The sequence below is a fragment of the Festucalex cinctus genome, chromosome 4, assembly GCF_051991245.1.
Source record: "Festucalex cinctus isolate MCC-2025b chromosome 4, RoL_Fcin_1.0, whole genome shotgun sequence".
Lineage (NCBI taxonomy): Eukaryota > Metazoa > Chordata > Actinopteri > Syngnathiformes > Syngnathidae > Festucalex > Festucalex cinctus.
In genome coordinates, this window is record NC_135414.1 from 14,322,660 (window position 1) to 14,338,887 (window position 16,228).

Below are 16,228 nucleotides of genomic sequence, written 5' to 3' on the forward strand. Positions count from 1 at the left end.
CCTCGCCATGATCCGCCGATGTCGCCGAATCTGGTCAGCAGCTCGACTGGCACTTCAACGTCAAGGCGACAGGGTGAAAAGAGCTGCTGACCGGAGGAGGAGGGTCGCGCCACAGTACCAGCCAGGGCAGAAGGTATGGCTTTCAACAAAAAATCTTCATCTCAAAGTTCCCTGTCCAAAGTTGGCCCCGAGATTCGTGGGGCCATTCCCAGTTGCAAAGACTATAGGCCCTGCCGCCGTGCGCCTTCGCCTGCCTCGTTCCCTCCGCACCCACCCTACCTTCCACGTGAGCCAGGTCAAGCCAGTCCAGGACAGTTCCCTGGTCCCGCCCGAGCCCGCGCCGCCCCCTCCGGAGATGGTGGAGGGGGGCCCGGTCTATAAAGTAAGAAAGTTGTTGGACGTCAGAAAGCGGGGCCGGGGACACCAATACCTGGTGGATTGGGAGGGTTACGGGCCAGAAGAGAGGCAGTGGGTGCCCGCCCGGTTCATCGTGGACCCCTCCCTCATCGACGATTTCTATGAAGAGCACCCTGACATTCCTGGGCCGTCGAGAGCCGGCCGTTGAGGGGGGGGTACTGTCACGCCGCCACCAGAGTGGCGGTTCATGCTTTTGTTTTCAAAGTCAGGTTCCCGTTTTATTTTGAAAGTATTAACTCTCCTCTCACCCCAGGTCACTTACCCTTCCTGCAGCTCACTGATTACCGGTCCACGCCCATGATCACCACCACCTGTTCCCAATCAACCCGGACATAAAAGCCACCTGCATTCTCCCCTCCGTTGCCGAAGTGTCACATCTCAGTGCATGGAAGCGTCCTCACAGTCCTTGTTCCACAGTCCTCGTTCGATGTCTAGCCTTGCTTTGTCTTGCGCCCTTAGTTTGCCCCTTGTTTTCCTCCCTAGCGGAGCGCCTTTAGTTGTCCCTGTTTTTGAGTGCCCTTGTTTTATCTCCAGTTTGGAGCTTTTTCTGTTCTGCCTTTTTTCCCTCCTTGAGAGGTGTTTTTTGTTCAATTGGATTAAAGTTGCAGCCTTGTTGGCCAACTTACACTCTGCGTCTGAGTCCTACCTTCTCGCTCCGTGTCACTCTTTGACTGCCAAAGACGTTTCATGATGATTAGTAAAATTCCAATGAATGGAATGCGATCTTTCATTGAGTAGCCACATTGTATATGTAGTAAAGGCAAACAATATTCATTTTGCCTTGAAAGATGAGTTAAAATGCTCAAAAGCAGCTGGCACTGTGGATTTTTTTGTTTTGTTTTTATAACGCCTGGCAGTCAAAGAGTTAATGCTGACCAGGGTTATTGTTGTAATCCGGGAATTTTAAGTTTCATTTAAGAACAAAAAGAGTAATTACACTATCAAGATTTACTTGCATTCCTGAACAGAGAAGCAGTTTGGCCATATGCTTGAATAATTTCTGACTTAGATCAGTGAGCTGATTCAAGTTAGGATATAAAAAGCTGAATTCGGTTTGAAATTCCTCTTTTCTGTTCAGGCTGGTTAAACGGATCAATGAGCACACTGAATATGAAAATGATGAAGACGATGGTGGTGCCATTTGTTAAGTTGTGTGTCTTGGTAAATTTGTACATCAGGAATGAATTTATAAATAGGTGCTTGAATTGAAAGTTTGGAAATTGATGCAGTTTCATTCAGACTTCTGCTTGAATGAAGTGGTATAAATCTGATAATATTTTACCATCTGATGAGGAACAATACATTAAAAGTTGTACTTGAGTGTAAAAAAAAAAAATGCTGCTTATTTCAGCATTATCCTGTTGAGTCAAGGCAAAATTAAGGACACTCTGGCCACTGTTTTAGATTGTTTGTTTTTGTGGCAATATTAAAACACTACAGCACTTTTTTTTTTCTTCCTAAAACAAATACTTTAAAAGGATGACCAATTGTGAGCGTAAACACGGCAGCGACTGAATTCTACTCTCTCATTTGTCTCTTGTCACGTTCCAATTCAGCTGTCAGCAAACAACTCAAGAGCTGTAAGGGCGCAGCAGCATTCAATCTCAGCTCAGCAGTTATGCATTTCAATTCTTCCTCATCAAAAAACAACAACTAAAAATCCCATCATGTCGCTAAATCCTATAATGGATTCATCCCTCGGGCGCAAATCTTCAACACGATCCTGCTGAGCCCGCACTTCCGCACTGTCAGGCATTTATTGTTTCAACACACACGGATATAAACAACCTTATTGAAATTCTACTTTACATAAACGATGTATCTTAGTCTACATAGAGATGCAATTGTACACACACAAATATTTGCTTTTTGATGCAAATTTTGTCGTATTTTCTTTCTTTTTTTTTTTTCTGTGCTGCCCACACTTGTTTCATCCAGCAGGGAACGCAAACATCTACCATGGTCAGTGCTAATGTTGGATGTCATTGTGCTACACTAAACACGAAGCAATGGGCACTCATTGCCAGATCTTTTTTTTTTCACATTGCAAACAAAACCAGCAGACTGCATCTAGTGAAAAGAGCAAGACTTGACGGGATGTTCTGGCTTCATTTGATGCGATTTGCTCTGTTTGGATGAATTCGCTCGTGATTCATCAGCAGAAAATGAACGTGTGGACAAGCTGGTGTGTGTCTGTAGGAGTGAGCGGATTGAAGAGAGCACCATTGTTAAACAGTCACCTTCCGATTGCCACAAAGTCAGCATGTCAAAAAAAAAGACAATGTGCTGTGAGAGCCAAAGACGTTAGGTTGCACTCGTGGTGTCCTTGGAGGTCCTTTAGGGCGGGTTCAACAAGTCTGTCGCTTGTTTGTTCCAGTGTGCGATCACAACTCAGGCACAATGAACACTGAGAGGGATTGCAATGTTGACGGTGACACGGTGATGAGACAAAAAAACCAAAACGGTCGTAGATTTCAACATCCGAGTTTTGGTGGGTGGCGTTTGTGAGTCGCCGTCACACGGTTCCGTTCTCGTGCCTCGGCTTGTGGGTCGCCGTGCGGGTGGGCGCGCTGAGGGAGGGGGCCAAGGTGCAGAGGAAGCCGGCCAGCAGAGTAAGGCCGAGGCCGCCCCAGGCACAGAACATGGACCAGCCGTAGCCGTGGCTAATGTCCTCGGGAAGGCCGTACATGTTGCGAGGGTAGCGGGTTAACTCAAAGTTGATGCCGGCCACGCATGTGCACAAGGAGATGATGCAGCACGTTCCTGTGAAGAGACGGGCATTACATGGACAAAAATATATTTGACTACTTCCCTAATCTAGTGGCATCGTGTCCTTTGGACATTCATGGATGTGAAACTGTCTCATTTAATCCACAAAATGGTTTGTACATGTTTGTTTTGTGATGTCATCACTGAAAAGTTGGGACGGGTATCAATTCTAATTTCCTCCATTGATTCAATTTCGATTCACAAGAGTTCAATTTTTTGCCGATTCTATTCGCTTCGCTTCAATTCAATCCTATAATAATTATGACACATCAATTCTTCTTAAATGTCAAGGACATGGTAAAAACTCCACAAATATTAAATTCCAAATCACATTTTGCGGAGGGAGTAACTGGTCAAATGATTACGTTTACTCATGAAAATCATTTGTTTTATAATCACTTAAGTGTTACACAAACATTGACATCAGCAAGGATGAGATGAAAATGTTTCATAATAATCCAAATCAGGGGTGTCCAAAGGTTTTTCATTTGAGGGCCACATCCAGAAAATTAGAAGGACACAATGGCCACATAATGTTCTGAAGAGAAATTGTGTTTAGTCCTAAAAATTGTACAAATCATTTATTTGTGCTTTTGCATACTTAGAAAAATGCTACAGTATATAAACCAATTTATTTGTAATATGGTTATTATAGTTTAGGAATTTTTCATTTTAGTTAGTTTGTATTAGTTTTCAGGGTGGTTCTATTAGTTTTTATTAGTTTAGTTCTTTAAAAATGCTTAGTTTTAGTTTAGTTTGTTAGTTTCAGTATTAGTATTAGTTTAAAAAAAAATGTAAATTACTTGTGGGCAATATTTAAAAAACACCATGGGACGTCATCAACGTCGTCTGAAGGTGCTTTTCTATTGGCTGCTGCTAGATGACGTCACTTTTGTGTGACATACTTTCAAACGTCATTATTCCGGTTTATATCAAAATAAATCTGCAAAAAAATCACATTTAAAATCATCCCCTAATGCTCATGCATTAAATTAATTACCAAAGATAAAACGAAGGACAAGTTTGCTATAATTATAGTTAGTCTTAGTTAGTTTTGTAAACATAAAATGTAGTTTCAGTTAGTATCAATATCGAGCTGAGAAGGAAAATCGATTCAATATTGACTAATATACATATATATATTTTTTTTAAACTTAGCCCGATTTAAAAGCAGAGGTCAAGTGTGATGATGTAGCATCACTTCGAACCATAATCAGAGGAAAATACAACATAGGAAAGAATCAGATCAGTCAATGATCAGCCACTTCAGCAATACGATTAATTAAACAAACAATTCCATGCACAAATGATTTTTACCAAGAAGATGCTAATCTAACCTGCTGCAAATAATGAAAATCCGACATCCTCCTGAATGTAATAAAGCATAACTCTTGTCAAAATGAAGTTCCTTAAAGTCACAGTGTGTAATAAGTCACCACTGGATGTCGCTTTAGCATAGAATGCAGCTGAAGCACATGCATTTCGAAGCATGCACACTGACTACGGTGGCTCAGAAAGACCACACGCAGAAGGTGACAAACGATGGGAGACCGAATCATGGGAGTTAGTGACGACCACCTGCAGGCCCCAGCTGTGGAAGGGAAGCGGCGGTCGACCCTGTTTGGGTCCGACACAAGATGCAAGCAGCACTCGGGCTAAATATGTTTGCGAAGTTGTCCTTTGGGCATCCGTAGCAGGAAGATGGCGGCCTCTTGTAAGGTGAGACTCCAGCCTTGTAATATAATTAGTGATTACTAGATATACGTTAATATATATATATTTAAAAAAAATGTACGTTGAAGTGACAGAACATTTTTTTGTTTGCATATTAATGAAATCAATGGTGGGTTTTTGAATTTAATTAATCATTAGTTCACAATTATATGGTGCTAAAGATTACACACTGTGGCTTTACCTCACTTCAGCTGCGTTCAAGCTGCAGCAAAGCACTACTTTGGTCTAAATGAAGCACCTAAACTCACTTCAATGTAGTTACTTGTGACTAAGAAGCCACAAGATGGCAGTGAAGCACTACCTTTGGCTATATAAAGTTATTTAACTCATGTTAACATAGTTCATTAATTAAGGCTTAAAAATGACACAATATAAAACAGTGAAAACAAGTCATAAGCTCCCCAAAAAAAAAAAAAGAGTTGTGACACTGTCAGATCGTTCTTCATTTGAGTCAATATCACCAGTGCCTTGGTGTGCTCATCAGAATCACTCAGTTGTCATGGAAATGTAGAAGGATAATTAAACTCTGGGGTCTTATTAAAAGTGGCCAAGCATTTGCACACATACTAGTATAATGATGAGTCTCTTATACTGTTTCTTTTGTTTTATGCAATTGTTTTTCTTTGGATAGACGTGATTTTGGCATGTTACACACATCACTCTGCTAACTACAGACTTTGTAATAAATGGTTAATGATGTGAAACAATAAAATGTATTGTACACAACAGGTTATTTGATAAAATTTTGATTTTGATTATGTACAATCTATTTTGATTTCAATATTGAATGCTTGATATGTGTCCTTGAAATTGTTGTCCACCCTGTCATGGCGTATCTGCCTCTTTAAGAAACCTTCGGCTGTTTTCACTGACATTATGGTCAACATTTTATATTTCTTCAAGTGAGGCTGAAATGGTTGCTAATGCAGAGTATATATTTTCAACTACGTTGAAAATGGATGGATGGATGTTTCATAATTTTCATCATTGTGTAGTTGAACGTCAAGCTCAACACGCAACGTCCACTCTGTCATAGAGAAACATCAGTTGACAGTAAAACCGTTGAAAAATTCTGAATATGTTTGGGTCATTGACACAGTTTGTTCAATGATGCCCATTTGATGAATTATCATGTGATGCAACCAAAAAGAAATAACCTTTTTGGGACTTTTATTTTGAAATACATTTAAAAACAGACATTTTAGAAGTGTCTTCGGTGACATTTTTACATTCTTGAAGCCAGCACAGACATTCCTCTGGATTCCTCCTGGAAGTCCAGTCATTTTATCGCGGTCACAACATCGCCAGTCAAATAGAGGCAGACACTAAAGCAGCAGAGTTTTTTTTGTAACCATAATACATCTGTTAAGGATATTTATTGTGAAATAGCGAGTCAGTTCAAAAGTTTTGACTAATACTAATACACTCGCCTCAGTCATCTGCCTGTGCAGTGCTCCATTTCATGTCCGAAACTCAACCGGCCACGCCCACACGCGGAGCACTGTTCTAAAAATAGTAGTTTTGGGGTAGTAGTGAACTGCCCTATTGTTAGCCTGATTTACCGTAAGTTGAATATTTGTGATGTGACCAACCATCATCAGGTGTGACCATTGCAGAAAGCTTTCCATGAGAGATGTTAGCGGTATGTCATAAATTCTAGCTGTCCTAAATTGTAGATATAATAATAATAAAAATGTAGATAATAGTCAATAATAGTAAAGAATAAATATTTTATACAGTATATATATTTTATAATAAATTAACTGTGGTGGATCTGGTGAAATCCTTATGTGCCAATGGCCCACTTATTTTTAACAGTACACAGTCAATTTGCTAAATCATAATATTCCCTCAAGGGTTGACGTAATGCCAAAAATGTCCATCCTGTCATCGTCCAATGTCCACCCCTTCAGCAAATTAACATATTTTGCTATTTGGATGCACTGTACATTGTATACTTATAGTTGATTTCTGTTTTTGTTATTTAAGTGTGGGCTTTCTGAGCTTGACCAAAATACATCTGTAACTGCACAACATCTACTTAATGTAATGAATATAAAGTTCATTTGAACATTTCAGAAGTTGAGGGTACAATAGGGACATTTCAAAGGCACCATATGGTGATATTTACGTGGTTGTTTTGCAATGTTGTAAAGCCGTACTGAATCATATGAGATCTGAGTCTAATTTTTTTTAATATTAGAAACAGATTTTCGTACAATACAGTTCTGCTGTACACCAACGCACATTAAAATCACAACATTTGGGTAAATACAAGTGTCAATCAAGTGTAAGCAGTATCTTTGTAAAAGCAGCTTATTTTATACAGTACTTGCTTTAGATGTCATTACAGTGAGCAAGAGGTCATAATGTTGTTGCTGGTCAGTGTTGGTGTAAATATGCGCAAATGTTTCCACACAGTACCTCCCATGAGAAAGAGTAGCCCAGCTACATATTGCATGAGGTCATGCTGTTGGCAGCATCCCAGCACTCCAATTATCCAGCCAAAAAGAATGATGGAGACAGCCATACCAACAAAGCCAGCCGTCATTCTTCTTAGATCTGCAAGAAGAGATGACAAGGTTACAAACTTTGTCATGTGAACAACAGCTATCACACCAATTACAGTTGTTGCTCACAAACTGTGAGAATACTTTTGTTACTGTCCAATACAAAGGCTGTATTTTTTTCCCCTTCCAAAAACTAACAAATGTTTGATGCAATCCTGTTTTGTGCTCACATTTATGTGGAGTGCAATAGTTAGCACTCTTTGTTTTTAGACAGTACTGTTGAGTGTAATATATAGTGTAATATATCTTATTAAAAAACTCATTCACTTACTGCCATCGATGGCTTTAAAACTCCAAGAAGGCCTATTTTGACAGGCCTGGCAAAGCCTGGAAGTGTTTTTTTTTTTTTTAGGGAGAACAGATTAACTAAAAGAGCTAGGGGTGCAATGGTTTCAGATTTTGGTGTACGATTACCGTATAGTCTGAGAAAAAACACGGTTTTACGGTCATTCTTATAGACATAAAAAAAAAAAATCACATCAGCATTCTTTGAAAATGTATATTTTTAACTCATTTGCTCCCAATAACGTGTAAATACGTTGCTTTTTTTATGCTATAAGTGTCCAAAAGACGTATTTATACGTTTTCTTTGTTTGTTTTTTTAGAGCATCCAGAGGGCTTTGATGCAGCCTCTCAACTGCAAAGAGCATTTGCAGAAATGGTAGTTATTACACAAACGGCCAGCAGGTAGCAGCAGAGCAAAGGAGCTCAACCAGGGCCATGTAAAAAAAAAAAAAAAAAAAAGCTAAATTACTTACAATTTTAAATAGATTTGTGAAAACTGATTAAACTTAGCTCTCTTCTAATGCTAATTGCTGCACAACGGAAACAGATAGAAACATACTTTTTTTCCTGATGAAAAAAGAGACTTTAATCTTTCTTTTGATAGGTTCCATGTTTTTATAGCAATCGAACACAATATTCTGTGGGCCTTGCAAAATCAGTCAAAATCCAGTCAAACAGCCGGGAGTGAACGGGATTGCTTCTGTGGAAATGGCTGGGAGTGAATGAATTAATTGAAAAAAAAAAAAGTAGCTTCCTTTTAAAACAAATACAGCAGATTAGACAGACGGTTCGTATGCTCTTAAAATAGGGCATGGGCACTATGCAGAACAAGTGGACGGTATTTACCCTCTTTTTTTCTATCATTTAAAAAAAAATAATCATTTTTTTCTTTCATCTTTCAATTTCTTTCAATTTCAATTATACTTACAGGTGAAATATTCATCCACAGCCTTTAAAATTGCGTTTTGTGCAGTTTACCACTACACATGTAGGCATTTTGCAGCCAAATGCCGAGGTACGTTTCTTGGGAGTACCAAGATGGCAGCCCCGCGGCTTCAAAAGTCTTGGCCTATGGCCTATCCAGCGTGCGGCTGTGGATGGGGGGGGTGGTCGGTTGGTCGGTGGCGACATAGCGGCGGCACGGCGAGCAGTGTTCCGCTGGTTAATCGGCGGCGGCGACTCTTATGTGTATATATATATATATAAACATATATATATATATATATATATATATATATATATATATATATATATATATATATATATATATATATATATATATATATATATATATATATATATATATATATTACCTAAATAAATACATTTATACTCGCGCGACCCTTGTGAGGAATAAGCGGTCAAGAAAATGGATGGGTGAATGCATTCATAAATACATAAATAAGAGTAAAAATAATATATAAATAAATTTACATGTCAATCAATAAATAAAAACATTCAGCTCTCATGTTTATCATCATCGTCATGAAATGTTAGTCAAATGAGGGGCGGTCTTAAGTTTGTCTTCCATTTGTCTCCATATTCAGCTGTTGTTTTATACAGTAACTGAGCTTGTTGAAGTGAAAACAGTGAGAGATTTGGAAACTTGAGTTTGTTGTTGCTTAATGTGTTATTTTCTAATAATAACAATAATAATAATAATAATAATAATAATAATAATAACAATAAAATACAAATAAAAAATAATTGTTTTAAATTCTGTACTTGAGAATTTTTTTTACTTGTAGGTTACTTGAGTGATTTATTTAAGTCTACTTTTTACTTTGACTTGAGTAATAATATTCTGAAATAACGCCACTCTTAATTGAGTACAATTTTTGGCTACCACCATGTCTAGTATGCCGACCTCATGCTAGTGTGCTGAAATGAAATTAAATTAAATGCTGTATATAGGGCTCTAGACTGCGACCAATTTGAGCACCCAGGCGACCTAGTTTCTCACCAGGACGCCTGGAAAAAAAAAAAAGAGCAGCCTTTCAAGGGATGTGGGGAGAAAGTCTGAGCACTGCAGTCAGACTGGGCTAAAACCAAAATTTCCTTCGAGAAGCAAGGCACAAATGTTTGGAATGAGGCGCTCGGGCCTCAAAACGTCTGCTGAAGCTGATGTAAAAAATGAACTGTCTACGTGGCAAATTATTACTATCACCACAAATGTCCACTTTATGTTTCAAGTGGGATCAATTGACCTTAAACCGTAGCAGCACAAATGAACAAAACAGATTATTTCCCCCACATTTTGCGTGTGCTAACAGTTAGCATCTGCTGATTCAGCCGCAATGTACAAAGTGCAACATTGGCTAGATTGATTCTTCTTTTGGTAGCCTGGAGCTTTCTGATCTTTTTTTCGCCTTTTCGCGTTGTGGCAGCGGGTCCACAGCAGCTGTCAATCATTGTTCAAGTGTGGCGTTGACCATTTACTTAGAGTGGCAGATGCGTTTTCTATGCGCACATGAAAAACATTCCTGGGCAGAACATCTTCATTTTCATTTTTCATTTATCCATTCATCCATTTTCTTGACCGCTTATTCTTCACAGGGGTCATGGGGGGTGCTGCAGCCTATCTCAGCTGGCTCTGGGCAGTAGGCGGGGCACACCCTGGACTGGTTGCCAGCCAATTGCAGGGCACACAGAGACGAACAACCATCCACACTCACAAGCACACCTAGGGACAATTCGGAGCGACCAATTAACCTGCCATGCATGTCTTTGGAATGTGGGAGGAGACCGGAGTACCCGGAGAAGATCCACGCGGGCACGGGGAGAACATGCAAACTCCACCCAGGAAGGCCGGAGCCTGGACTCGAACCGGAGTCCTCAGAACTGGGAGGCGGACGTGCTCACCACTCGACCCCCGTGCCGCCCATTTTTCATTTATATTAAAAAAACAAAAAAACAGACATAAAATAGTAAACCACTCAATGTCGGAGAAACAACAGAATTCTGCTTCACTTAAAAAGAATGCATTATCACATTCTGTGGTATGTGCTAAAAGTCTAAATCTAAAGTCTAGAAAAAGCAGAATGCTGAATGTCGAGAAAAAAAAAGAGACAAGAACTCAAGCATGAATCAAGCAACTCTTTATGAAAATACACAAAACTGTTACTCACGAAGTGCATGCCATTCATCCTGCCGTATGGTCTTTGTGATGTTGCCGGGTAAATTTCGTGGAAGAACGGACGAAGTGTAGTGATACTTTACTGGGGTACATCTCTGAATTATTCCTGGTGAAACAAAGAAAAAGTGAAACATTGCACATACTGTACACATTTTCATACCGATACCAATACGAGTAGTCACTGAAACAAGTGCCGATACCACTAGTAATTTCTATAATAAAATTTATCGCAAAACAATGTCAGATAAATTTTAACAAAGCCCTATACATCACAATATAGCAAATTTTCATAAAATTGCATGGAATTAATGGCAATTTTCTTTTTTCAAATGTGTTCATAAAATACATGTTTTGTATAGAACACACAATAAATTCATTTTAAGAAATAAATACATAAAATTAAACAAATGTAAAAAATATAGAAATATATAAAATATGTGGTTGTGCAAATTCTTTTGAGGGAATACAGTGATATGCAATAAATTAAAATAAATACAATAGTGCTTCAAGTAACATTTGTGAATATGTTCCATTTAGTCACAATTATGGCAACACAAGATTGTCACTGTTTAATTCAACTGTGGCGTCTCACTCTGACTACTGGCTGGCACTCACGTAATGATGTACGTAAAGAAGAACTAATCTGACGTCATTTATAGCACTCTACAGCAGAGCTGAAATTAAGAAGTTTGAAAAGGTGAATAAAAACAACAACAAAAAACGTGAAACTGGTTGTTTGGAATTAAAACATGGACCAGTCCAGAATTTCTGGTACACACACAGACCCTGCCCAATATAAAACTATTTGCGGTGATTGAAGTGCTGATCCCGCACTGATGCTAACGCTAGCTAAACTATCACGTCAATGATCAGCAAGCTTTTTAACCTGTTTAAAAAAAACAAAAAAAAAACACGTCCGTCAACTGCCTTTTCAGGATGCGCAAGAGCAGCCGAGCTCAGCAACAGTTTAAATCAGCGGTGTCAAACATACGGCCCGTGGGCCGGATCAAGCCCACAAAGGGGTTTAATCCAGCCCGCGAGACAATTTTGTAAAGTTAAAAAAAAATACAAATGTAATGACCGACCAATTAATCAGCAGGTCACAATCAAAACATATAAATCTGTAATTTCATAAGCAGTCCTCAAATAAGCAATGTAACTTGTACACGGAATCGTCCTGGATGTCATTATTTTACATACAACAAAAAGCTACGGTTCGTTTAATAACTTTATTTATTTTTTTATTATTGATCAACATAAATGTGTTAAATACGACACAAATTAAATAACTGGTTACACAAATACCTCTGACAAGGATTAATGTCAATGTTTGAAAGCGCGATATAAATAAAGATGACTTGACTTGACTTATAACTTTAATAACTGCGCCACTCAATGCATTCTGGGAACAATATATACTGTTTATGCAAAAAAATTTTTTTTTAACACGTCCAGAACTCATACAGGCAAAGTGTTGCCGCATTCTATTTGCATTTGTTATATTTTGGTACAATATGATTACAGTTGAGCTCCGTAATTTAGAGCTCGGCCACAAATAGCAAAAATCTGCGTATAATTGACAGCAATTGTTTTTGTTATATACCATTATTTTACCGATCCGGCCCACTTGCTAATCTATTTTCCTCCATGCGGCCCCTGAGCTAATATGAGTTTGACACCCCTGGTTTAAATGTTTTAGAGTGATTAAGAAATACCAAACTGTCACGTCAACACATTCTAAAGCATACATACAAGTGTAGCACAATTTGCAAAGAGCAAATTTTCACTACACGACACACACATTTCTTTGACATGATACAAACTGTGTGATTCATTTTTCCCACTCTGTTACAGTTGTGTTTTTAATTATTTCCAGAAACTATCAAAAGAGTTATTACATAAAGAGTTGGCATTGCGACGCTGTTGCCACGAAGCCTCTGAGGATGAATTAGCAATCTTGCTCTTCATAGAACTTCAATAATCTTTGCACTTGAGGGATGACATTATCATGCCGCCCAATAATTATTATACACTTTTCCCAAAACACAGATTTGCATCATCTGTGTATGATTATGCGATATCATTCAAATACAAATAATAGATTACACAACACAACAAAGCTATCTGAGCTTACTCATTGGTCCCTGTGCTTTAGCACATATGAGTAAATAGTGACATAAGAACTTACATTTACATGTTATGCAGCACGTTTACTCAGAAACCAGCTTTGACATTATCTTCAGCTATTGCATATCTTTGTATGCAATTACTTTTGTACAAACATACAGTACGATGTGTTTTGACATTCCAACCAAATACAAACAACAACCCTAAGTAAAATCTCCTTCTACAACATCATGGATAGTGTAGCATTTGGTCAAATGACATTGAATAATTTCAATATGCTGTATTATTAATAAACAAGGATAATCGTTTATATGAAAACATCGAATCGTGTTAATGATTTATGATTTCTCACAATGATTACAAAACAGATAAATAAAAATGTGCAACATTTTCTATAAGTCTGACAGTGTTTACATTTTTGAATGATCACTTCTACAACATTCTTAGAAAGTCACAATGTCCCATGACTGGTTGATCCACATTAGTGACCTCAGCAATATAGAAGCTGATCTCAAAGAAATATGATCAATATATGTGGTCAACATTTTTGAGACAATAGCAGCTGAGATGTAAATATGTTAGAGTCTTCTAAAAAAAAGTGTAAGAAAATGTGCACAACTGTCTCTGGTCAAGTTCAGCATTAAGTTGCTGTAATGTGGTTGCCATATTATTTTATTGACATTAATCTTTCACAAACGACTGGAGAAAGCTAAAGTGGCATGTTTAAGTAGAATAATTGTTTTAGAGGTTTACACTACAGTATGTTTTTCTTTGCTTAGATTCCAGAACTAATTTTTAAAGGGAACGAAAAGATGACCACCTTGAGCGGAGGAATGTACAATGGATGCTCTTGAGGAGACATCCCCATCTATTTTGATAGGCAGCCAAGTCAAATGAGGCTTTCACGAGAGCCCGCATGGGCCACGCTGTGTTTGTGTTGTCAAGCTAAAGCTCACAGACGTGCATCGCGGCCTGCTCCCCACAAGACTGTTTACCTTTGTAAATAAGGTCCTCGGTTTCAAGGTCGAATCCCTCCCGGTGACATTTCCTCCAAAGGCCGGACACGGTTGAGTTGAACTGGCGACTGCAGTGGGACTCCATCGCGGAGGCTGCGGCCACAAAGTGTCGCTTGCCCCTGAAGAGAGGAGCAGCCTCCGGGCCGCCTCCTCTCCTCTTCGGAGGCATCTGGAGGGGGAGGTTGTGGTTGGAGATGTAGATGTAGCCCGGGTCGTTGCGCTTGTTGGCGTAGTTTTTACACCTCTCTCGGTGCCTCCTCGCGTCCGTCTCGTACCAGTAGTCGGTGCAAATCGCCATAGCGAGCAGCCCCAGCGCGCAAAACGCCAGGAAGAGCCCTCCGCTGGTTAATATTTTCATAGCGGCCATCTTCACCCCCACCACTCGACGGAGACGGGCGAGAAGCTTCCTCCGGTGGCCGTGGTGCTGCCTGCCGGTGCTGGTGCCTCTGCCTGCCGCGTGAAGTCACAGCCTCACGCGGTCCTGCCCTCCGAGCATGCTGACGAAAGGCCCGTGTTGCACGGACAGGATGCTGCGGTCTGTTGTTGTGCTCCCCGCTTGATGCTATGTTGTTGTCACCATCTGTTGTGGTACAGGAGGAACGGATGGATGGCGACCAGCGCTGTGAGGAGGAGGCTGGGCCACAGGATGTAGTACCGCACTCTCTCCTCCAGGCTGTAGTGAGCAAGACGGGAATCTGCGGCCACTGATAACTGTACAGTCTTCCCTCGCTATAACGCGGTTCACTTTTCGCGGTCTCGCTGTATCGCGGATTTTTTTTTTAAGTGCAATTTTGCATATTTTTTTACAGTAATATACCCATTTTATAAAATTTATGAAGGTTTGAACATTGTCAAAGTTTGAACAAGAGAGAAATGTGAGAACATGTAAATGCCTCAATGAGAAAAGTGTATAAATTGTGCGGTCAGGGATTTTAGACCCTTAAAACATTTATAAGAGTTGTAAAACATAAAGCTAACTACTTCGCGGATTTCATTTATTGCGGGTATTTTTTGGAAACTAACCCCAGCGGAAAACGAGGGAACACTGTACTCAACTAAAAGCCAGCCTTACCTTGATTAACTTGCAGATTCAAGAAGAAGAAGAAAACTCTGAAGTGACCAGTACTCCATGTATGCAAATATAAACAACCAAAGAGTGCAAGTATAAAAGCATTACTATTGAATGACAACTGTTTTCAACCCAATTGTTTAAGTCAAGATGTATAAGGACACACGGTCACGGTACAAAGTAGGGAGGCGAGGCAGAGCCTCCCTGTCCCATCCCCTGCATCACATGAAGAGAGTGGAAAAAAATATTAAATTATTTCCATGTTAGTTCTCTGGTCGTGTTTTACATTGATTTTCTTTGTATGTCATTTGTTTCATCATGAAAATTACTTTGTAAATAATACACATACAAAAGACATTGCTTGCCAATATATGCATTTAATCACCCATAGTAGTAACAATAATAATAATAATAATAATAATAATGGATCCGATTTATATAGCGCTTTTTTGGACAGTCAAAGATGTTTCACAATGGATACATTATTCATGCGCTCACACATTCACACTGGCGGCTGAAGTAGACACAGCTGTACTGCACATGCTGATGTTCAACAGTCAACTCATGTGTAATATATGGCATGAATGTGTGTAAAATATTTAGTCTTTCTGTTGGGAAGAAGTGACTCCAAGAGCTTGGTGAGCCAATAAAATATTGTGCCGCTGCCGACATGTGGGAATGCTGTGCTGTGCTCCATGGAGATCCTGACGTTGATCCACCCCTACTGCCCAAAGCCGGCTGGGATAGGCTCCAGCAACCCCGGTGAGGAGTAAGTGGTTAAGAAAATGGATGGATGGAATACGATGGATGGATGGATGGATGGATGGATGGAATACGAGTTATGCAGCAAAATCCTAACATGGCAATAGCCAGATTGATAATTGTGATTCACTCAAAGAGTTCTCCACAATATCTATCTGGGACTGCTCCACTGTGATTTGCTTGGGAAAGGTGGGACATTCTGTACAATATTTTGAGCTGACACAAACATCTTTACCAGCTAATAATGCATGAAGCGTCTCTCGCCTTTTAACATTCAACAAGGAAACGGTGAGTAATTCTGCAAGAACAGAATTAATTGCAGCGTGCATTCGTCCATGTTAGA

General features: G+C 39.4%; 1 protein-coding gene across 1 annotated transcript; it reads right to left on the reverse strand.

The window, feature by feature from the left end:
- Nucleotides 1-1,079: 1,079 nt before the first annotated feature.
- On the reverse strand, nucleotides 1,080-14,712 carry tmem276b (transmembrane protein 276b). The gene is made up of 4 exons (XM_077519089.1): nucleotides 14,034-14,712; nucleotides 10,904-11,017; nucleotides 7,345-7,482; nucleotides 1,080-3,180 (listed from the first exon to the last, which is right to left on the reverse strand). Exons 1-4 carry the CDS (start codon nucleotides 14,419-14,421, stop codon nucleotides 2,933-2,935), a joined length of 888 nt encoding a protein of 295 aa, XP_077375215.1. The 5' UTR covers nucleotides 14,422-14,712; the 3' UTR covers nucleotides 1,080-2,932.
- Between the last annotated feature and the right edge of the window lie 1,516 nt (nucleotides 14,713-16,228).